This window comes from Carcharodon carcharias, chromosome 3 (genome assembly GCF_017639515.1).
Source record: "Carcharodon carcharias isolate sCarCar2 chromosome 3, sCarCar2.pri, whole genome shotgun sequence".
NCBI lineage: Eukaryota > Metazoa > Chordata > Chondrichthyes > Lamniformes > Lamnidae > Carcharodon > Carcharodon carcharias.
In genome coordinates, this window is record NC_054469.1 from 102,982,418 (window position 1) to 103,006,752 (window position 24,335).

The window sequence follows — 24,335 nt, forward strand, 5'->3', positions numbered from 1 at the left end:
ACTCCAAAGGGCGCATCATCTATGGTTAACTAAGGAAGTTAAAGATAGTATCAAATTGAAAGAAAAAGCATATAATTCCACAAAGGCGAGAGACAGATCAGAGGATTGGAAAGAATATAAGGAACCGCGAAGAATGACTAAACGATTACTAAGTAGGGAGAAATTATAGTATAAGAGAAAGCTAGCCAGAAATGCAAATAAACAGAGAGTAAGTGTTTCTACAGGTATTTAAAAGGGAAACGAGTAAGTGAAGTGGGCATTGGCCTTAGTAATTAATAATGGAGAAGATGAAACTGGCGGAAAAACTGAACAGATATTTTGCATCTATCTTCACTGTAGAGGATACAAATGACATTCCAGAAAACTGTGTGAATCAGGAGGTGAAAGGCAGGCAGGAATTTAAAAAACTACAATCACTAGCATCTCTCTGCAGTTTCCCTGCAGATTTGTTCTTCCACGTCCTTCTCACTAGTTGGCGATCTGCAGACTACACCGAGCAATATAATCGCACCTTTTTTGTTCCTTAGCTTTCGCCAAATTAATTCTGTCCTTGAACCCTCTGGAACATCCTCTTTCTCCAGCACTGCAGTACTCTCCTTAACCAATACTGCCACCCCTCTTCTTTTCCTGCCTTTCCTTTCTTTCCTGAAAACCTTGTACTCAGGAATATTTATCTCCTAGTTCTGCCCTTCCTTGAGCCAGGTCTCTGATATCGCCACATCAGCATATTTCCACATGGCAATCTGCGCCTATAACTCCCCAATCTTATATACTATGCTCCATGCATTCACATACATGAAAAGTAACCCTGATTTAGATTTTGTTACTTTCTCCCTCACCCCGACTCCACCTGTTAACTTACTATTCTCCATTCTAGTGTTATCTGTCTCTCCCAGTATTTTGTGCACCCTAGTATTGCTCTCTAATATTCTCCCCTAGTTCCCACACCCCTGCCAAGGTAGTTTAAAGCATCCCCAAGAGCACTAGCAAAACGCCCCACAAGGAACTCAGTCCTATTTCTGTTCAGGTGCCACCCATCCGGCTTGTACAGGTGCCATCTTCTCCAGAGCCAGTCCCAGTGTCCCAGGTATTTAAAGCCCTTCCTCCTGCACCATCTTTCCAGCCACGCATTCATCTGCCTTATCCTCCTATTTCTGTACTCATTCACAGGTGGCACTGGGAGTAACCTGGAGATTACTACATTTGAGGCCCTGCTTGCTAATTTTCTACCTAGCTCCCTAAATTCTGAGTGCAGAACCACATCCCCCTTCCTATCTAAGTCATTGGCACCAATGTGGACCACGACCTCTGGCTGTTCGCCCTCCCCCAGAAGTATGTCCTGCAGCTGCTCTGTGACATCCCTGACCCTGGCACAAGGAAGGCAACATACCATCTTGGAGTCACATCTACGGCCACAGAAATGCCTGTCTGTTCCCTTAACCAATGAATCCCCTATCACTCCTACTCTTCCTTTCTTCTTCCTTTAAGAGATAGTGATCATTGCATTGTATGCTTTCAGAGGATGATAGAAAAGGACGATAGGCAATCCAGAGTAACAATAATTATTTGAGTGAGAGCTGACTTCAGCAGGCAAGAACGGAGCTGGGCCAGATAGACTGGAACAAAAGATTGGTGGGAAAAACTATAGCTGAACAATGGACTACCTTCAAAAAAGAATTAGTTTGGGCACAGTCGAGGTATATTCCATCGAAAGGGAAAGGCAGGGTAAACAAATCCAGAGCTCCTTGGATGAAAAAGGAGATAGAAATTAAGATAAAGAAGAAAAATTGCACTTATGACAGGTGTCAGGTAGAAAATACAACTGGGAACCAAGAGGATTACAGAAGGTTCAGAGAGGAAGTGAAAAAGCATATTAGAGAAGCGAAAAGAGATTATGGGAAAAGACTGGCAGCCAACATAAGGGGGAATCCCAAAGTCTTCCATAGGCATATAAATAGTAAAAGGGTTGTAAAAGGAGGAGTAGGGCCAATTAGGGACCTAAAAGAGAATTTACACATGGGCAAAGGGGCCATGACTAAGTACTAAATGAATAATTTACATCCGTCTTTACTAAGGAGGCAGTTGCTACCCAGACCGTGGTGACAGACGAGGAAACTCTGTCACAAGAAGAATTCAAAATTGATAAAGAGGACGTGTTGAATAGACTGCCAGTGCTTAAAGTTGACAAGGCACCACGACCGATGAGATGCATCAAAGGATATTGAAGGAAATGAAAGTAGAAATTGCAGGGACACTGGCCATAATTTTTCAGTCTTCCCTAGACTCAGGAGGTGCCAAAGGACTGGAGAATTGCAAACATTGTTCAAAAAAGGTTGTAAGGATAAGCCCAGCATTTATAGACTAGTCAGTTTAACTTTAGTACAAAAACAGAATTACCTGGAAAAACTCAGCAGGTGTGGCAGCATCGGCGGAGAAGAAAAGAGTTGACATTTCGAGTCCTCATGACCCTTCGACAGAACTTGAGTTCGAGTCCAAGAAAGAGTTGAAATATAAGCTGGTTTAAGGTGGCGGGGAGGCGGGGGGGGGGGGGGGGGGGGGGGGGGGAGGTGGCGGAAGGTGGGGGGTATAGAGAGAGAGAAGTGGAGGGGGTTGGTGTGGTTGTAGGGACAAACAAGCAATGATAGAAGCAGATCATCAAAAGATGTCAACAACAATAGAACAAAAGAACACATAGGTGTTAAAGTTGGTGATATTATCTAAACGAATGTGCTAATTATGAAGGGTCATTGGGTCATGAGGACTCAAAACGTCAACTCTTTTATTCTCCGCCGATGCTGCCAGACCTGCTGAGTTTTTCCAGGTAATTCTGTTTTTGTTTTGGATTTCCAGCATCCGCAGATTTTTTGTTTTTATCTCTGAGTTTAACTTTAGTGGTGGGCAAGATTTTCGAAACAATGATTCGGGATAGAATTAGTAGTCACATGGAAAAATTTGAGTTGATGAGGAAGACCCTGCATGGATTTCTAAATTAGTGTTTAACGAATTTGCTGGAGTTTTTTGAAGAGGTAACGCAAAAGGTCAATTAGGGTATTGCTGTTGATGTGGTGTACATGGACTTTTAAAGGGTATTTGTTACAATGTCACACAACAGACTTGTGAGAAAAGTTATTGCTCTTGGAATAAAAGGGGTAGTAGCAAAATGGATACAAAATTGGCTGAAAAATAGGAAGCAGAGAGTAATGATCCGTGGATATTTTTCAAGCTGGAGGAAGGTTTGAAGTAGTGTTCCCCAAGGGTCGGCATTCGGTCCCTTGCCTTTTCTGACATATATTAATGATCTAGATCTTAATGTGCAGGGGACAGTTTCAAAGTTTGCAGATGGTATGAAGCTTGTGAGTGTTGTAAACTGCGAGGAGGACAGTGTAGAACTTCCCCCAAAAGGACATGGACAAGTTGATGGAACGGGTAGGTAGATGGCAGATGAAGCCCAATGCCGAGAAGTGTGAGATGATGCATTTTGGTAGGAAGAACATGGACAGACAATCTAAAATAAGGGGTGAAAATTTGAAGGGGGCACAGGAGCAGAAGGACCTGGGTGTATATGTGCATAGACCATTGAAGGTGGCAGGACAGGTGGAGAGAGCAGTTAATAAAGCATATAGTATCCTGGGCTTTATTAATGGGGGCATAGAGTACAAGAGCAAGGAGGTTATGTTGAATTTATATAAGATACTCGTCAGACCTCAGCTGGAATATTGTGTACAGTTCTGGGCATCATATTATAGGAAGGATGTGAACACATTGTAGAGAGTGCAGAAGAGGTTTACAAGAATGGTTCCAGGGATGAGAAACTTCAATTACGAAGATGGATTGGAGAGTTTGGGACTGTTCTCCATAAGACCATAAGGCATAGGAGCAGAAATTAGGCCATTCGGCCCATCGAGTCTGCTTCGCCATTCAATCATGGCTGATAAGTTTCTGAACCCCATTCTCCCACCTTCTCCCTGTAATCTTTGATCCCCTTACCAGTCAAGAACCTATCTATCTCGGTCTTAAATACATTCAATGACCTGGCCTCCACAGCCTTCTATGGCAATGAATTCCATAGATTCATCACTCTCTGGCTAAAGAAGTTTCTCCTCATCTCTGCTCTAAAAGGTCTTCCCTTTACTCTGAGGCTGTGCCCTCGGGTCATAGTCTCGGCTACTAATGGAAACATCTTCCCCATGTCCACTCTATCCAGGCCTTTCAGTATTCTATAAGTTTCAATCAGATCTCCCCTCATCCTTCTAAACTCCATCGAGTATAGACCCAGAGTCCTCAAACATTTCTCATATGTTAAGCCTTTTATTCCTGGGATCATTCTTGTGAATCTCCTCTGGACCCCCTCCAAGGCCAGCACATCCTTCCTGAGATACGGGGCCCAAAATTGCTCACAATATTCTAAATGTTGTCTGACTAGAGCCTTATAAAACCTCAGCAGTACATCCCTGCTTTTATATTCTAGTTCTCTCGAAATAAATGCCAACATTGCATTTGCCTTCCTAACTACCAACTCAACCTGCAAGTTAACCTTAAGAGAATCCTGGACTAGGCGGCTAAGAGGAGATTTGATAGAGATGTTCAAAATCATGAGGGGGCTGGACAGAGTAGATAGGGAGAAACTGTTCCCGCTCATAAAAGGACCAAGAACGAGAGGGCACAGATTTAAAGTGATTTGCAAAAGAAGCAATTGAGACTTGAAAAAAAGCTTTTTCACACAATGAATGGTTCAGGTCTGGAATGCACTGCTTGGAAGTGTGGTTGAGGCAGGTTCAGTTGAGGCATTCAAGAGGTCATTAGATAATTATTTGAATAGAAACAATGTGCAAGGGTACAGGGAAAAGGCAGGGCATTGGCACTCATTTGGAGAGCTGGTTCTGACTTGATGAGCTGAACGGCCTCCTTCTGTGCCGTTAAAATTTGTTGATTCTGTGAGCTTTCTTAATTACTTGCTGTACCTGTACACGAGCCTTTTGTGATTCATGCACTAGGACACCCAGATCCCTCTGCACCTCAGAGCTCTGCAATCCCTCACCATTTAGATTATATGCTTCTCTCTTATTCTTCCTGCCAAAACGGACAATTTCAAATTTTCCCACATTGTACCCCATTTGCCAGATCTTTGCCCACTCCCTTAACCTATGTATATCTTTTTGTGGCCTCCTTATGTCATCTTCACAACTTACTTTCCTACCTATGTTTATATCATCAGCAAATTTGGTAACCATCCCATCTGTCCCTTCATCCAAGTCATTCATATAAATTGTAAACAGTTGATTGCTAATTTCCTACCTACCCCCCCTAAATACTGACAGCAGAACAACATCCTTCTTTCTACCTATGTTGTTGGTATTGATGTGGACAACAACTGCTGGCCATTCACCCTCACCCCTCAGGGTGCTCTGCAGCCATTCAGTGACATCCTTGACCCTGGCATCAGGGAGGTGACATACCATCCTGGATTCATGTCCACAGAAATGTCTGTCAGTTCCCCAAATTATCGAATTTCCAGTCACTATTGCTCTTCCAGTCTTTTTTGTGTATCCCTGTACTGCTGAGACACCCATGGTGCCATGGAATTAGCTCTGGCTGCACTCTCCACGTGAACCATCACTTCCATCAGTATTCAAAACTGAATACAGGTTGGAGAGTGAGGTGAACTCCTGCCATTACCTGCCTGTTTATTTTTGACTGCCTGGTGGCGACCCATTCCCTCTCTCCCTGCATACGCTTAAGCTGCAGAATTACCCCATCCATAAATGTGCTATCCATGAAGGTCTCAGGCCCAAGGATACACTGCAGTGACATCTGCTGCTGCTGCTCAAACTCTGAAATCCAGAGACCAAGCTGCTGTAACTGATTACATTTCCCGCATTTGTGATTATCTAGGACACAGGAAGCATCCTAGAGTATCCACATAGCACAGGATGTGCAATCTAGAGGTTGGACCTGCCCTGCCATTCCTCTGTCTCTTAGATAATAAAGCTTACTGCTACTAACAAAAAGACCCACCAGCTACTCACTTCCCTTCTGTTGATGTCAATTAAGTTAACTGAATGTTTTACTTAACCCTTATTTTTTTTTCATTGAAATTTTTAACTTCCCAGCTCCTTACCCTAACTCCAACTGTGGGACAAAGGGAACAAAACTACAATACTCACCAGCCAATCAACTCACGGCCTCCTGTGATGTCATAGTTTATTTTTCCCTCCCACTTTTTCAAACAGGCCCCAGGTCGCTCCAGCTACCGAATCCCTCTCCAGGCAAGTGATAGGCTCCGAGTCTGGACCTTACTTTATCTTCTCCTCAAAGCTTCCAATTTTTCACTGGTCCACTGCACTTCTGGACTTTCTTCTCAGCTAAGTCATTCTTATTAGTCCAGGCCACTGGAATACCAGCCCAACAACATTACCGCTGTGCTAATATCCCCAAATTTAGTTGCATTGTGTTATTTAATTGCTTAGTTCACACTAAACTCTTTGTGACATTTACATTCATAATACTGAGACTAGTAATTCATCATGTGGAGAATCAAGGTCACAGACCTATGTATACTTTACCACTCTGAACTGTGTTGGGCCTCCTGCTGTCTTGTTTATCAACAAAAATTTCTAAATGACGGATCTCAATTTTTATTATACCTGCCATTTTTGTGAAACCATAAAAGTCTTATGGTGAAAATGCAATTTGATTATTAGCTTAGCAAATAATTTCCTTGATTTGTTGGCACAGCATAAACACAAGTAGCCATTTTCCATTGGTAGATTTTCAACATCCATTCACAAATATCAACAAATTTCCCTGATCTCGATGAGTAAATAATGAATGAACTGCACTGTACCATTACATTCGGTATATCAATTCAAGTGTATCACTCAGAATGTCTTGGTGATTCATGCAGAAATTTAAGACACCAGAAATTGGAGAACAAGATAATCGTAATAACTGCTGCAGAATCAAGGATCAGAAGAGGTTGATGGTAGAATTGAGTGTGAAGTCAGGTACCATAGATCATCGGTGGGGAGATGGTGGCGTAATCGTAATGTTGCTGAACGAGTAATCCATAGGCCCAGACTGATGCTCTGGGGACATGGGTTCAAATCTCACCATGGCAGCTGGTAGAATTTAAAATAAATTGATAAAATCTGGAATGTTAGTCTCAGTAATAGTCACCATGAAGCCATTGTCGATTGCTGTAAAAACCCATCTGGTTCACTAATGTCCCTTAGGGAGTGAAATTTCTTGTCCTTACCTGGTCTGGCCTATATGTGACTCCAGACCCACAGCAATGCCCTCTTAAGTGCACTCTGAAATGGCGGAGCAAGCCACTCAGTTCAAGGGCAATTAGGGATGGGCAACAAATGCTGGCTTTGTCAGCAATGCCCACATCCCGCGAAAGATTTTTTTTTAATTCAGTAGGTAATTTTGTCTCTTTGTGGCCTGCTGATTTCATCCTTCCTTGTGCATGTCAAGCTGCTGTATATGGAGATTTACAATGAAAAATTAGTCTTTCCATAAGTAACATAAATGAAAATTATCTTTACTGAAATAGTAAATGGTGTCTAACTGGTTTCTTCAGTGGTGCAGCAGATTAGATCACACTGTCCTTTAACCTCCATTGATCTGGGTGTGAATCAATTGCAAATTTATATGATAAAAACCTTTCCAATTTAAAAAAAAAACACCTGTGTAAAATGACTGCACAATTTCAAGCAAATTTCTAGTGATTGCAGATGCACAACAACAAATTGTCCATAATTTAACATGACTTGTGACTGGGTTGTCAGTCTCACTCAAGAGACCACGGGATGCAACATGGGTCAAATGGCAGTTCATCTGAGGTTGGGTTTAAAGCAAATTGCTTGGAGAAGTTTGAGTCAGCATTGTTTTCTGGTCTTGTCCCATACTCCTTGATATGGGATTTAATGTTATTCGGTTCCAAAAATGGAAAAAGATTCAATTCTCCAGTAATGATGCTATTCCTTATGATGAGCTCTAAATTTACCAGAAGTAACTGCCAGATTTCCCATTTATTCTTTTGTAATGCCATTGGTTTTCAATATATTACTTTTTTGATTCATCTTTATTATCTTGATCATGTATTATCTTGAAAATGTAAAGAATCAACATTTGAAACCTTAATTTTTTTTTTCTTCTGCCATTAAATTTTATTTTTCCCATTTTTCTGGTACAAATCACAGCCACATACTCTGCTGGGTGTTCAGCTTCTGCCTTACTTACTGTATGAATCTGACCTGATCCGTGGTAGGTGATTAATCCTGTCATATTTCATCATTCTATCTCACCAAGTGGCTTCAGCTCAGATCAAGTGGGTTTTCCACACTGCAAACTTGCATCCTCACCACATGGCACAGCACTGTTGGAGTCATTATTTTTAGTTGTTTCATTCTTTGGTTCCCCCCCCCCAAAAAAAAAATACTAGATGGGATCATTTGTAATTTCCTTTGGATGATGGGGAGGGGGTAAAATATTTGACCATGGTCAAAGTTTCTAATTCCTAATATTATCTGCAATACAGAGCCTCTCTGGGTAACTGATCATAGCATGAAATGGACTGAGGGATCTCTTGCTTTGGTCAAATATTCTGAGGAATTAGATTTTCAAAGAACTTGCAATGAAAAGATGATAAAGTGTAATTCTTTGCTCTGGTTTGGCTTATACAACACAGCTTTTTACGTGGGCATTAGTTATTGGTAATTATCTTTCATAACTATCTTTAACTCATGTTCATATGAAGTAAATATAATAAGTGGCCTTTTAATTATGTAGCATCTTTGTATGAGGTATCCATTTAGCTCCAGACTTAAAGTTTCTTTCCTGTCACAATTGAAGACTCATTTGTAAGCAGTGGAAATTGATTTTATTGATAGACGAGAAGAGCAAAGCACTTGAATCTATTCCCCATATCATTGTGAAGGAAGAATTACAATCTGTTTGTACCATGTCAATGGTTATATTCAACAGTAGACATACTGATCAGAGCCGCAGGGATCGCTGGTAAGAATCACCTGCCAGGCATCCAGGGTTAAGATCAATTAACTGGATTCAAGACACAAGGTATAATCAGTTCTCTTTAAGGAACAAATACAACCAGATAGCAATGACAGATAAAGTTTGGAGTCTACCATGACAGATAGCACTGAACCGACATCAGCTGTCATTGGCATAGATCTTGGCAAATGATGATGACACATTACATAAGTAGCTTGTCATTTGCTGTGGTTTGTGCTAATGTGGTGACATTCGCAGTACCATGTATTAACATTAATCAATCATTTGCCAGCAGAACAGAATTCAACATAATATAACATTCACTGTTTGTCAGTATTCCAGTGATGAATTGCAAGTAATAGTGCAGAGTACAAATAAAAGCAATAAAAGCAAAAGTTATTGAAGTTTAATGTTGCATATGTTATTTTTAAATGCTTTGTCACACAGATGCCTTTGATATTTCTACATTGCAGAGTGCTCCATAGTGTGACACAAACCAAGCTGTCAGGTTTGTAGATTTAATACAGGATTAATGATGCATATCTGTGTTCTGTGTCAGTTTAGTCCTGTTAGTTTCCTTTTCATGTGTCTGATTTCAATGTGAGGCCACAGAATCAAATGTTTGTTCTATGTTTTTATTTTGTTCATTTTACATAATCGGTTATGTAAAAATCTCAGTACTCCACACTGAAACAGCCAGATGGTGAAAGATAGAACTGGAGCCATGCCTGTATGCTTACAGGCTTTTATTTACAGAGATAGAGATACACGTTACATATCATGCACCTCCAATCCAATAATCACAATTTCTGTCTGCTTCTAATATGAATATAGGTGAGTCCCTAGTTAAAGTCCAACACCTGATAACAATTAAACACCCAATGGATATACTCCACTCCATGCATTTAATTTCATAGACTCAAGGCAGTATTTTTTGGATGGTGGGGGTTCCCACACCCCCACCTGAAGTGTTGGCGGGTAATGAATCTCCACCAATCACAGCAGCCTAGGAGCTGTCAATTGGCCAACAGCTGTGTAGTCCCAGCAGCACTGGCGGCTGCAGTGTCCGGAACTGGGACTGCAGACACTCCCCACATTCTAAGTCCTGGAGTCCAAGAGGGTGTTGGGTGTCTTAATGGAGAGAGACACCCTCCTACACCCAGGGATGTGGTGGGAGCATCCATGGGGGCCAGACCTTGGGGAGTGCCTGATATAGAAAGAGGGCCCTTGAGGGAGACACCCCCATCCCTTCTCACCTGCAGCCTGAGCAGGGTGACCTACTGGGTTTCCTCTCTGCCCCTGAACTCATCCTGCCTCCCACCAGATAAAGACAAAGGGTGGGACCAAGAAATCCAGGGAATCCTGGATGTTGAGGAATATACAGGATTGGATAAAGAGAAAAAGGGAGACTTATGGCAGATACTGAAGGCTCAAAACAGCAGAAGCCTTAGAGGAGGATAGAAGGTGTAGGGTGGAACTTAAGAAGGAAATTGGGAGAGCAAAAAGGGGGCATTAAAAGACATTGGCTGGTACAATAAAGGAAAATCCAGTTATTTTTCAAGTACATTAAGAGTAACTAGGGAAAGAGTAGGGCCCATTAAAGACCATAGTGGTAATTTGTGTGTGGAGCCAGAAGACGTAGGTAGGGCTCTAAATGAATGCTTTGTGTCGGTGTTCACAAGCGAGAGGGACGATGTGGGTATGGAAATCAGGCAGAAGGACTGTGATATAATTAAAGAAATTAGCATAGAAAGGGAGGAAGTTCTAAATGGTCTGGCAGGCTTAAAAGTGGATAAATCTCCAGGCCCGGATGAAATGTATCCCAGGATGTTGAGTGAGGCCAGGGAGGAGATAGCAGGGGCGCTGGCAATAATTTTCAATACCTCTCTGGCCACAGGAGAGATGCCAGAGGACTGGAGGATGGCCAATGTGGTACCGTTATTCAAGAAGGGAGGAAGGGATAAACCAGGGAACTACAGGCCAGTCAGTCTAACCTTAGTGGTGAGGAAACTATTAGAAGCAATTCTGAGGGACAGAATTAATCTACACTTGGAGAGGCAGGATTAATCAAGGACAGTCAGCATGGTTTTGTTAAGTGGAGGTCATATCTGACCAATTTGATTGAATTTTTCAAAAGGTGACCAGGTGTGTAGAAGAGGGCAATGCATTTGACATAGTCTACTTGGACTTCAGCAAGGCTTTTGATAAGGTCCTGCATGGGAGACTGATAATGAAGGTAAGAGCCCATGGGATCCATGGCAATTTGTCAAATTGGATCCAGAATTGGCTGAGTGGCAGGAAGCAGAGAGTGATGGTCGAGGGTTCCCTGGATTTGTTGGTCCCACCCTTTGTCTTTAGTGGGTGGGAGCCAGGACGAGTTCAGGGACAGGGAGGAAACCCAGCAGGTCACCCTGCTCAGCTATTTTTGTGACTGAATGCCTGTGTCCAGCGGGGTTCCACAGGGATCGGTGTTGGGTCCCTTGCTGTTTGTGGTATATATAGATGATTTAGACTAGAATGTAGGAGGGTTGATCAGTAAGTTTGCAGATGACACGAAAATTAATGGGGTGGTAAATAATGAGGAGGATAGCCTTAGATTATAGGAGGATATAGATGGGCTCGTCAGCTGGGCTGATCAGTGGCAAATGGAATTTAATCCGGACAAGTGTGAGATGATGCACTTTGGCAGGACAAACAAGGCACGGGAATACACAATAAATGGTAGGACCCTGGGAAGTACCGAGGATCAGAGGGACCTTGGTGTGCATGTCCACTGGTCCCTTAAGGTAGCGGGACAGGTAGATAAGTTGGTTAAGAAGGCATCTGGGATATTTGCCTTTATTAGCCAAGGCATAGGATATAAGAGCAGGGAGGTTACACTGGAACTGTATAAAATGCTGGTTAGGCCTCAGCTAGAGTATTGCGTGCAGTTTTGGAATCCGCATTATAGGAAAGATGTGATTGCACTAGAGGGAGTGCAGAGGAGATCTATCAGGATGTTGCCTGGGCTGGAGAGCTTTAGTTATGAGGAGAGATTGGATAGACTGGGGTTATTTTCCCTAGAGCAGAGATTGAGGGGGGACTTGATTGAGGTGTGTAAAATTATGAGGGGCATAGATAGGGTAGACGGAAAGGAACTTTTCTCCTTGGTGGAAGGATCAATAACCAGGGGGCATAGATTTAAGGTAAGGGGCAGGAGGGTTAGAGGGGATGTGAGGAAAGACTTTTTCACCCAGAGGGTGGTGGGGGTCTAGAACTCACTGCCTGAAGGGGTGATAGAGGCAGAAACCCTCATAACATTTAAGAAATACTTGGATGTGCACTTGCGATGCCATGGCATACAAGGCTATCGGCCTAGTGCTGGAAAATGGGATTAGAATAGTTAGGTACTTGTTTGACTCGATGAGCCGAAGGGCCTTTTTCTGTGCTGTAGATCTCTATGATTCTACGACCTCAAAATTGAGGCCAGGCAGGAAGTAGCCACTTCAGAGCCTTAATTAGGGTGAGGGCAGGCAAGCCACCGTAGGTCTCATCCGCCCCCTGTAAAATTGTGGACAGGTTGGGGGGTGATGGGTAGGCATCCAAGGAATTTCAAGGGCCCCCTGACCGCAAAGCTGCTGGCGGGGTCCATAAAATTCTGCACTTACTGTTTTTCATTTAAAACTGGATCACTTTCTCAACATTATGTTGATTCGTTAGCTTGACTTGTTTGTAAGATAATTATGGTTTATACCAGAGATCTAATTCTTGAAATAGGTAGGTTGTTCATGAGTTGTCTAAATAATCAAGTTGTTTTGTTTATCTTCTGACTGCATGATTCTCCCCAGAGTGCAGTGCACAGTCAATATTCGCTCAACGGAGGATACGCATGTTTAACCTCTTTTATTGTCATTGACTGCACATGCAGTTATAACCTGTATTTTTCGATTCTTTCATGGGATGTGGGTATCACTGGCAAGGTCAATATTTGTTGTCCGTCCCTAATTGCCCTTGAAATGAGTGGCTTCCTCGGCTGTTTCAGAGTCAACCACATTGCTGTGGGTCTGGATAAGTCAAACTGGGTAAGAATGGCAGATTTCCCCCCCAAAGGGCATTAGTAAACCAGATGGGTTTTTATAACAATCAATTATAGTTGTCATAGTCATAGTTAGGTACTTGAGACTAATTTAATTGAATTTAAATTCTACCAGCTGCCATGGTGGGATTTGAACCTGTGCTCCAGAAAACTAGCCTGGGCCTCTGGATTATTAGTCCAGTGACATCCCCTCTACATCACCATCCTCTGTTTCATTAAATGTTGTTTTAATTGTTTAGGCAATTCTCATGACCTATTCCCTAATCCCCTCCCCCAGCCCTAAAGATTCAGTGAATAGTTATAATGTGCAGTGACTCTAGTAGCACTCTGCCTCTGAGCTAAAAGTTCCAGGTTTTAGTTCTATTCCAGGACTTCTTGGCCACGGAAGGAGTGTCCATGACACAGCGAAACAGGTTGATGATCAACCTGCTAATTCTTCCAACCCGCCCATGGCAGATGGCAAAGTGGAAGAAATTCCTAGTCAGCTGTGCTTGATGCTGAGTGGTATCCCTCCAGCTATAAACACTTGTCTCTCTCTCGAAGCTGAGTGAGATGCCTGCATGGTCACTCACAGACTATGGCCAGTTACAAAAAGAGAGACTGTGATTCTGATCTATGCTGATTTTCAAAATTTCCAAGTTTCATCCCTGGTCTTTGATGTTTCAGGTGATTCCAGCAAGGGCAGCAATGAGATAAAATGGGGAGAATTTTAACCTAAAAGGGGGCAGGTTTAGGCCGGGTGGGGGTTAAAGCCATGAAATTCAGGTTTCAGCCTCCAACTTGTCCACTTGTAGGTTTAACAAAGGCGTGAAAGTAAGCGAGTTACCAACCTGCTCTAAAGAGGTGTATTGGCACTTTAAAAATGATAAAGAGGCTGCAAACCTCATTGTTCTTCTACTTTTGAACTTTAATGTGGTTGACCAGGTTTCCGGGTCCTCAGGAAACCCTGCAAGCCCAATGCGCTGAGGGCTTGCTGGACCCAGGAGTTGAGTGATTTTGCACTTATCTGCTGGATCCAGAGTGGTCAGTCACCGTCCCTGAACTTCCCTATGAGTGCTCTGATTCTTCCACCCCATTCCAGGCTCCCAACCTCAAATTTCCCGGCTCTAAACCCAGGCCTATGATTAAGATAAAAGCAAAATACTGCAGATGCTGGAAATCTGAAATAAAAACAGAAAAACTCAGCAGATCTGGCAGCATCTCTGAAGAAGGACTTGAAACATTAACTCTGTTTCTCTCACCACAGATGCTGCCAGGCCTGCTGAGTTTTTCCAGCATTTTCTGTTTTTATTTCAGGCCTATGATTTCCCCCCCACCTCTCCACCAGGCCTCCAATTAGTCCTCTCCCATGCTTCCAACCTGACCCTCCCCACCCCCCACTCCCCCAACACCAAGGCTACTAACCTCCTCCTCTTGCCCCCACACCCCAGAATCCGCAGCCACTCCTCTCTCCTACCCCCAGTTCAACCACCACCCCAAGGCCTTTCAGTCAGGCTGGTTTCTGGCTGAGGAACAAACTGGTGATTTCACATGCACACTTTTGGGTTAAAACTGTCCAACATGTGCGAGAAATCCTAACTTCCATGGGCTTCCCAACCCCCCTGCTCCCAGTAGGACAGGTAAATAAAAATCCAGCCCAATAATTAACATCAGCTTGGATGGCTTAGAGTGGACAAAAATGAACCAGTATTACTGCTCCTAATTGCTACACTAGAGACCGTGCTTAGAAGTGAGAATGTGCAGGCCTTGGCTGAAGACTTAATTGGAGTTAAAGGCAATGCCTAACTTCCTGTCAAACATTTGCCCACACTATCTATCTTATGCATGAAGAATGGCAACTTGAATGAGGTATTTGAGGTACCCTGTAAATGGGGATCTTGTCATCAGATTTTTAGCCCATCCTCTGACACTGGCCAAAGAAAGCATTTATGGGAGTCACCCACTTCTGTCTACATCAAAATCATTTTAATATAAAATTATAGAACCGATTTCCTTGTATAGGTACTCCTGGTGAGGAGCATTGCTGATTGGGAATTCACAGGCCTGGAGATTTTCATTTTTCATTCAACTAATGGATGGATAATCTGATTGTGGGCCTATGATTTTTTGATCAGTGCTTCCTGGGAGTATCTGACTCAGAAATGAATTATATTACATAGGGTATATAGCATAATAACAGGCCTTTTGGCAGGTGTTTATGCTCCACTGGACCCTCCTCCCATTTTTTTCTCATCTAAAGCTACCATTGTAACCATCTATTCCCTTCTCCCTCATATTGTCTAGCTTCTTAAATGCATCTACATTATTTGCTTCAACCATTCATTGGGTGAAGATATTTCTTCTGAATTCACTACTGGATTTCTTGGTGACTATGTTATATTGATGTTGTCTAGTTATGCTCTTCCCCACAAGAAGAAACATCATCTAAAACCTTTCATAATTTTAAAGATCTCGCTGAGGTCACACCTTAACTTCTTTTTTCAAGAGAAAGAGACCCAACCTGTCAATCCTTTCCTGTCCTAATACTCACAAATATCTTGGTATCATCCCCCAACATCAACATCCAAGGCATGAATGAAAGTAGTAAATAAAAAGGTCCTGACTGTCGAAAAACTGAATTGTCCAGTAATTTGAATTAAAAAGCTTCAAATTAACAGGAGTAGACTGTAAAACTATATGCAATAATGATAAGTTTAATAAGGTAAAGTATAAAATCTAGCAATAATTTCAAATCACCTTTTGCATTAACATTTTAATTATGCTGTAATTTACGTAAAACCTTACATTTACACAGTGCCTTTAACATAGTAAATTGTCCCGAGGAGCATTATCCAGCAAAAAACCAAGCCACGTAAGGAGATATTCGGGCAGATGGCCAAAAGCTTGGCTAAAGAGGTATGCTTTAAGAAGCATCTTAAAGAAGAAAAGAGAGTTAGAGAGGTGAATAGATTTAGGGAGGAAATTCCAGAGTTTACAGCCTTTACAGACACCAGTAATGGAGCGACTAAAATCGAGAATGCTCAAGAGGCCAGAGTTAGAGGCATGCAGGTAAGTCAGAGGGTTGTATGGTGGAAGGAGATTATAGAAGTAGGGAGGGCTGAGGCCATGCAAAGATTTGAAAACAAAGATCAAAATTTTAAAAGAGATGTTACATAAAAGGAGAAAGTGAAGCTTCATTGCAGACCTCACCAACCAGTAAACCAAACGACATGGACACAAAGGAGTGCCATCTCCATGCATTTCTGATATCATCCTTGTAAACCTTCTCTTCACCCTCTCCAGTGCATCCATATCCTTTTTATAAAATGGCAACACAACTCTCTAAATGTGCTCTAACCAATGTTTCATAATATGAATGAAAGCCATTGATCCCTTTTATACAGCTGATATGTTGTCAGGTGTGATGGCATCTTATACAACGTGAAATTACCTATTAATCTTTTCCACTTTTAATAGACCACCAAGTTTGTTTCTCATTGTCTTTATTTAATTATAGGAAGCGTGAGGAGGAGAACAAAAGGAAAGAAGCAGAGTTCCAGAAGGAAAAGAAGAGATTGGAATCTGAGTTAAACGTACAGCAAGAAGTAGTAAATCTAGAAGCTAATTGCCAACTTGCTGATGTTTATCCAGTAAATGGGGAGAGTACTTCCCCTACCACCATTTCAGAACATGACCAATTGGAGCTGAGAATTAGGGAAGACTCTAAGAGAAGATCTAAAAGCCGGTCTGAAGTGAAATCAAGTGTAAAGCCTTTCTTGCAATCTTGGAGGAGCATGGACACCATTCGGAGTCAATCTACATGTGCAGAGGCTGGAAAAAAAGAAATAAAAATGGGAAAAGGTAAGGCAGCTTTCAGTACATAGTTTACACACATTAGCTAAGAATACTTAGAAAAAATGCCATATGTAATATGGCAAAATATCTAATGCCATAAATGTGCCATTTTTAAAGATGCTGGTAGATCCCCAATGGCACTGTTAGCCATAGATTTATAATGGAGGTGTTGTACCATGTAACACAAAATATATTAGACACTAATTTTGCGTGATTTAAGACAAACCGTGCTCTGCTTGTCCTTATTGCATGGTTTTGTTGTGACTTTTGTGTTTTTGGGATCATATTCAAGATTCTGTCCATTTTTCCATGAAAACAAAATTGTCTATTTCAACCAGACGCCACCACAAATATTGTAACTCCTTTGTGTCCATCTCATTTGGTTTACTTGTTGGTGGCTTCGCTTTTTCCTTTTACGCAACACCTCTTTTAAAATTTTGATCTTTGTTTTCAAATCCTTCCATGGCCTCAGCCCTCCCTACCGCTATAATCTCCTTCCACCACTTCTGACTTACCTGCATGCCTCTAACTCTGGCTTCTTGAGCATTCCCGATTTTCATCGCTCCATTTCTGGTGGCTGTAAAGGCCGTAAACTCTGGAATTTCCTCCCCAAAATCTCTTCACCTCTCTAACTCTCTTTTCTTCTTTAAGATACTTCTTAAAGCATACCTCTTTAGCCAAGCTTTTGGCCATCTGCCCTAACATCTTACGTGGCTTGGTTCTTTTGTTGGATAATGCTCCTCAAGACAATTTACTATGTTAAAGGCACTGTGTAAATGTAAGTTTTTACGTAAATTACAGCATAATTAAAATGTTAATGCAAAAGGTGATTTGAAATTATTGGTAGATTTTATTCTTTTCCTTATTAAACTTAACATTATTGCATATAGTTTTACAGTCTACTCTTGTTAATTTGTAGTTTTTTAATTCAAATTACCGGACAATTCAGTTTTTCGACTGTCAGGACCTTTTTTATTTAATACTTTCATTCATGCCTTGGATGTTGATGTTGGGGGATGATACCAAGATATTTGTGAGTTATAGGACAATAGAGGATGCAAAACTCCGAAAACGGATCTCAATCTGTAGGGTGAATGGGACTGTGCTTGGTAAATGATGTTTAGCTTAGAATAGTGTAGGGTTATTTTTATCGCTTGCCTAATGTTAACCAGACACAAACCCTAGAGAGGACAAAATTGAAGCAAGTGGTGAAAAGGGGAAACTGGATATTACAGTGCATCACTCTAACTGTTCATGGGCATTGCCACAAGGCTATAGCTAAAGCAAACAAGGTTGTAGTTACAGGCAATTCCCTGCAAGCAAAGTATTCCATTTTCTCCTTGTACAAGACCTTGGTTAAGCCTCAGTTAGAATACAGTGTTCAGCTTTCACATGTCGGCCATCCTTACCTGGTCTGGCCTACATGTGACTCCAGATCCACATCAATATGGTCAACTCTTTATTGCCCTCTGAAATGGCTGACCAAGCCACTCAGCTCAAATGTAATTAGAGATGGGTAACAAATGCTGGCCTGGCTAGTGACGCCCACATCCCATGAAAGAATAAAAAAAACAGGTCTCTCGCTTACAGGGAAGGCAAATGGTATAGTGGTATTGTCGCTGGACTGGTGATCCAGAGAGCCAGGGTAATGCTGTGGGAACCTGGGTTTCAATCCTGACACGGCAGATGGTGGAATTTGAATTCAATAAAAATCTGGAGTTAAAATCATTGTCGATTGTTGTAAAAATCCATCTGGTTGACTAATCCCCTTTAGGGAAGGAAATCTGTCATCCTACACGTGATTCCAGATCCACAACAATGTAGTTGACTCTTAAATGCCCTCTGAACTGGCCTAGCAAGCTACTCAGTTGTAACAAACTGCTACAAAGTCACAAAAAAGGAATGAAACTGGACAGACCACCTGGCATCAACCTAAGCACCGGAAACGACTATCGCAATCTCAGCCCTATCGACCCTGCAAAGTCCTCCTTACTAAGATCTGGGGGCGAATGCCAAAATTGGGAGAGCTGTCTCACAGACTAGTCGAACAACAGGCTGACATAGTCACTCTCACGGCCCTCCTCTACCAACGGCAGCAGTGAGTACCATCTACAAGATGCACTGCAGGAAATCACCGAGACTCCTTCAACAGCATCTTTCAAACTCACGACCACTACCAGTTAGAAAGACAAGGGCAGCAGATAGACAAGAACATCGCCTCCCAGAAGTTCCCCTCCAAGTCACTCCCCATCTTGACTTGGAAGTATATCGCCGTTCCTTGACTGTCGCTGTGTCAAAATCCTGGAATTCCCTTCCTAACAGCACGGTGGCTGTACCTACACCACAAGAACTGCAGCGGTTCAAGAAGGTAGCTCACCACCACCTTCTCAAGGGCAACTAGGGATGGGCAATAAATGCTGGCCCAGCCAGCGAAGCCCACATCCCATGAATTAATTTTTAAAACGTTATGTAAGAGCAGAAATAGTTTGGATTTCTGATGGTTTCTGTTTCCCTGGAATAGTGTACCAATGGAGCAAGTTGCCAGTTTGAATAGTGGATGAAAGGACTACGGACATGCAGCTGTGTCTGTCCCCCACTGGTTTGCCCCTGGTTGTGTGCCATCTTTTCCTGAAAAAAGAGAGGGAAGTGTTTCAGTGAATGTGGTGCAATTTGTTTGATGATATGCCTGTCATAGTTGAATAGTGTGTCCAGTGAGTTGTGACATTTTGAGCACTACTAAGTGTGTGAGGGTGAAGTGAAGTTATGAATACTATATATGAGTCCTGATTGATAGATCGTTGGTTGGTGAGTGATGGAGGAGTGATGCATTGAGCAGTTGCTGAGGCTGTTTGTCCAGTTGGTGGGATATGGTATTTGAAGATGTATTCACTGAGCTTGATCTCTCATGTGAGGTCATTGAACTTTAAGTGGCACTGTATTTGAGTCTTCGGGCTTTACTCCTGCCTTTGACAGCTATCTGGTCCCACTGTCTTTGGAGAGTTTGCCTGGAGAGCCTCCTGGACCCTGCAGAAAGAGTACCTCTCTCCTTCTCTGCACCAAGGCCTTCAATACAACATTAGAAAATATTGGAGCCTGCTCTATCTTAAAGTTTGCCATATATCTTTTTCCATGTCAGAATGAGTTCCATAATGACTTTCACCACCTGTTCAGGCCACAATGCATCTCACATGTAAAAGATGCAGACTAGCTTGATGTGGTGCTACCCTCTTACAATTTTGTGGCCCCTATTGGGGTGTGCAGCAACTCAACAGTTTATTTAGCACTGGCTGCAAGCTGCATTTATGTAATGAGCTGGCAGCACCAAGTTTCCTGCTGCCTGCATCAGAAGCAACAGGCACGGGTTAATTCCACATTTTGATCCCCACATCTGTTTTCGGGGGCTATTGAATTTAAGCTCCCATGACCCTTGCATTTGTATTTTTCTTTGCTCAGTTTATTACATCTTTCTTGGTTTCTTCTGTTTCTTAAGCATAATTTTATTTGTGCTTCTAATACTCTCGCACTCTCATTTTATGTCGTTTGAGCAGGATTCACTTGTGGGGATCAATGCAAACTGAAGCTGTAATTCGTAGATAAACAGCAAAGTAAGAGAATGAAACTGCTTTTAAGTAGCTTCTCAAAAGCTGACCCATAACAAGATGTCCGTTAAGTTGCCTGTCATAGAAATAATTAATCCACTGTAGAGAGGCCCTTTTGGAAATAAATAACAAAATGATCAAGTTCCAATCTATTCAATCAACTAGATACAGGACTCAGCTCAAGGCCTATGCTTGCAGATCAAGTACAGTGCCAGAGTAGGGCATGGATTATAGCCGACATCATGAGGAAGCATGATTATGCATGAGGGACATGCTTCCTCTTGTTCCTTTCGGTAAAATCTCAAAAAAAAAATCCAGCCACACAATAAGGAAAAGGAGGAAGAATTGCCTCCAGAGCTGACTTGCCAACATGCCTCATTATATATCTAAAAGTCAGTAAAGTGTATCTTAGGTTAACAGAAGGGAAAGAAAGCCCAACTTCATATATTAAGCTAAAAGACTTTCCCCATAATCTAGCTCACACAGTGGACATTTATTTATTTTAATAAAAACAAAAAAACTGCGGATGCTGGAAATCCAAAACAAAAACAGAATTACCTGGAAAAACTTAGCAGGTCTGGCAGCATCGGCGGAGAAGAAAAGAGTTGACGTTTCAAGTCCTCATGACCCTTCGACAGAACTGAGTGAATCCAAGAAAGGGGTGAAATATAAGCTGGTTTAAGGTGTGTTGTTGTGGGGGGGGTGGTGTTTGGGTTGGGGGAGAGAAGTGGAGGGGGTTGGTGTGGTTGTAGGGACAAACAAGCAGTGATAGAAGCAGATCATCAAAAGATGTCACAGACAACAGAACAAAAGAACACATAGGTGTTAAAGTTGGTGATATTATCTAAACGAATGTGCTAATTAAGAATGGATGGTAGGGCACTCAAGGTATAGCTCTAGTGGGGGTGGGGGAAGCATAAAAGATTTTAAAATATTTAAAAATAATGGAAATAGGTGGGAAAAGAAAAATCTATATAATTTATTGGAAAAAACAAAAGGAAGGGGGAAGAAACAGAAAGGGGGTGGGGATGGAGGAAGGAGCTCAAGACCTAAAGTTGTTGAATTCAATATTCAGTCCAGAAGGCTGTAAAGTGCCTAGTCGGAAGATGAGGTGCTGTTCCTCCAGTTTGCATTGGGCTTCACTGGAACAATGCAGCAAGCCAAGGACAGACATGTGGGCAAGAGAGCAGGGTGGAGTGTTAATGGCACCTCCTCATGCCCATGCAAAAGATGCAACACCTGCCCCTTCACTTCTTCTCTCCTCACCGTCCAAGGGCCCAAACACTCCTTTCAAGTGAAGCAGCATTTCACTTGCATTTCCCCCAACTTAGTCTACTGCATTCGTTGCTCCCAATGTGGTCTCCTCTACATTGGAGAGATCAAATGTAAACAGGGCGACCGCTTTGCAGAACACCTGCGGTCTGTCTGCAAGCATGACCCAAACCTCCCTGTCGCTTGCCATTTTAACACTCCACCCTGCTCTCTTGCCCACATGTCTGTCCTTGGCTTGCGGCATTGTTCCAGTGAAGCCCAACACAAACTGGAGGAACAACACCTCATCTTCCGACTAGGCACTTTACAGCCTTCCGGACTGAATATTGAATTCAACAACTTTAGGTCTTGAGCTCCCTCCTCCATCCCCACCCCCTTTCTGTTTCTTCCCCCTTCCTTTTGTTTTTTCCAATAAATTATATAGATTTTTCTTTTCCCACCTATTTCCATTATTTTAAAATATTTTTATATCTTTTATGCTCCCCCCACCCCCACTAGAGCTATACCTTGAGTGCCCTACCATTTATTTATTTTAGTCATTTACGAGAGGTGGCGTAAATGGCTAGGCCAGCATTTATTGCCCATCCCTAAGAGCCCTTGAGAAGATGGTGGTGAGCTGCCGCCTTGAACCACTGCAGTCCCTGTGGTGTAGGTACACCCACAGTGCTGTTAAGAAGGGAGTTCCAGGATTTTGACCCAGTGACAGTGAAGGAACAGTTATATATTTCCAAGTCAGGATCGTGAGTGGCTTAGAAGGGAACTTCAAGGTGGTGGTGTTCCCATGCATCTGCTGCCCATGTCCTTCTAGATGGTAGCGGTCATGTGTTTGGAAGGTACTAAGGAGCCCTGGTCATTTTCTACAGTGCATCTTGTAGATGCTACACACTGCGGCCACTGTTCGTCGATGGTGGTGGGAATGAATGTATGTGGAAGGGGTGCCAATCAAGTGAGCTGCTTTGTCCTGGATGGTGTCAAGTTTCTTGAGTGTTGTTGGAGCTGTACTCATCTAGGCAAGTGCAGAATATTCCATCACACTCCTGAATTGTGCCTTGTAGATGGTGGACAGGATCTGGGGAGTCAGGAGTTGAGTTACTCGCTGCAGGATTCCTGGCCTCTGACCTGTACTTAGTAGCCACAGTATTTATGTGGCTAGTCCAGTTCAGTTTCTGGTCAATGGTAACCCCCAGGATGTTGATAGTGGGGGATTCAGCGATGGTAATGCCATTGAATGTCAAGGGGGTGATGGTTAGATCCTCTCTTGTTGGAGATGGTCATTGCCTGACACTTGTGTGGCACGAATGTTACTAGCCACTTGTCATCCCAAGCCTGGATATTATCCAGGTCTTGCTGCATTTGGACATGGACTGTTTCAGTATCTGAGAAGTTGCGAGTGATGCTGAACATTGTGCAATCATCAGCAAACATCCCCACTTATGACCTTATGATGGAAGGAAGGGCATTGATGATGCAGCTAAAGATGGTTGGGCCTAGGACACTCCCTGAGGAATTCCTGCACTGTGTCCTGGAACTGAGGTGATTGACCTCCAACAACCACAACCATCTTCCTTTGTGCTAGATATGACTCCAACCAGCAGAGTTTTCCTCCTGATTCCCATTGATTCCAGTTTTGCTAGGGCTTCTTGATGCCTCTCTCGGTTAAATGCTGCCTTGATGTCAAAGGCAGTCACTCTCGGCTCACCTCTGGAGTTCGGCTCTTTTGTCCACATTTAAACCAAGGCTGTAATGAAGTCAGAAGCTAAGTGACCCTGGTGGAACCCCAACTGAGTGTCAGGGAGAAGGTTATTGCTTAGCAAGTGCTACTTTGATGACACCTTCCATCACTTTACTGATGATGGAGAGTAGACTGATGGGGCGGTAATTGGCAGGTTGGATTTGTCCTGCTTTTGGTGTACAGGACATGCCTGGGAAATTTTCCACATTGCAGGGTAGATGCCAATGTCGTAGCTGTATTGGAACAGCTTGGCTTGGGGTGCAGCAAGTTCTGAAGCACAAATTTTCAGTACTATTGCTGGGATATTGTCAATGCCCATAACCTTTCCAGTACCCAGTGCCTTCAGCCATTTCTTGATATCACGTGGAGTGAATGGAATTAGCTGATGACTAGCATCTGTGATGTTGGGACTTCCAGAGGAGGCTAAGATGGATCATCTGGCTGAAGACTGTTGCGAATGCTTCAGCCTTATTTTTGGCACTGATGTGCTGGGCTCCTCCAGCATTGAGGATGGGGATATTTGTAGAGCCTCCATCTCCAGTTGGTTTCTGGTCAATGGTAACCCCCAGGATGTTGATCAGCGATTAATTAATCAGTGCTCCCCCATGTTGAACACCACTTGGAGGAAACACTAAGGGTGGCAAGGGCACAGAATGTGCTCAGGGTGGAGGACTTCAATGTCCATCACCATTCACACCTGGATGTGGCAGGACGGCAGAGCTTAGATCCCATCCGTTGGTTGTGGAATCACTTAGATCTGTCTATTGCTTGCTGTTTATGCTGTTTGGCATGTCAGTAGTCCTATGTT

At 42.7% G+C, this 24,335-nt stretch overlaps 1 protein-coding gene across 15 annotated transcripts in view; it reads left to right on the top strand.

The window, feature by feature from the left end:
* Window positions 1-24,335, top strand: part of invs (inversin) — a 429,324-nt gene that overhangs the window by 282,236 nt on the left and 122,753 nt on the right. For all 15 annotated transcript variants that reach the window (XM_041184776.1, XM_041184778.1, XM_041184775.1 and 12 more), the window contains one exon: window positions 16,587-16,930. In XM_041184776.1, coding sequence (XP_041040710.1) covers window positions 16,587-16,930 — 344 coding nt within the window. The remainder of the gene's footprint in view (window positions 1-16,586; window positions 16,931-24,335) is intronic.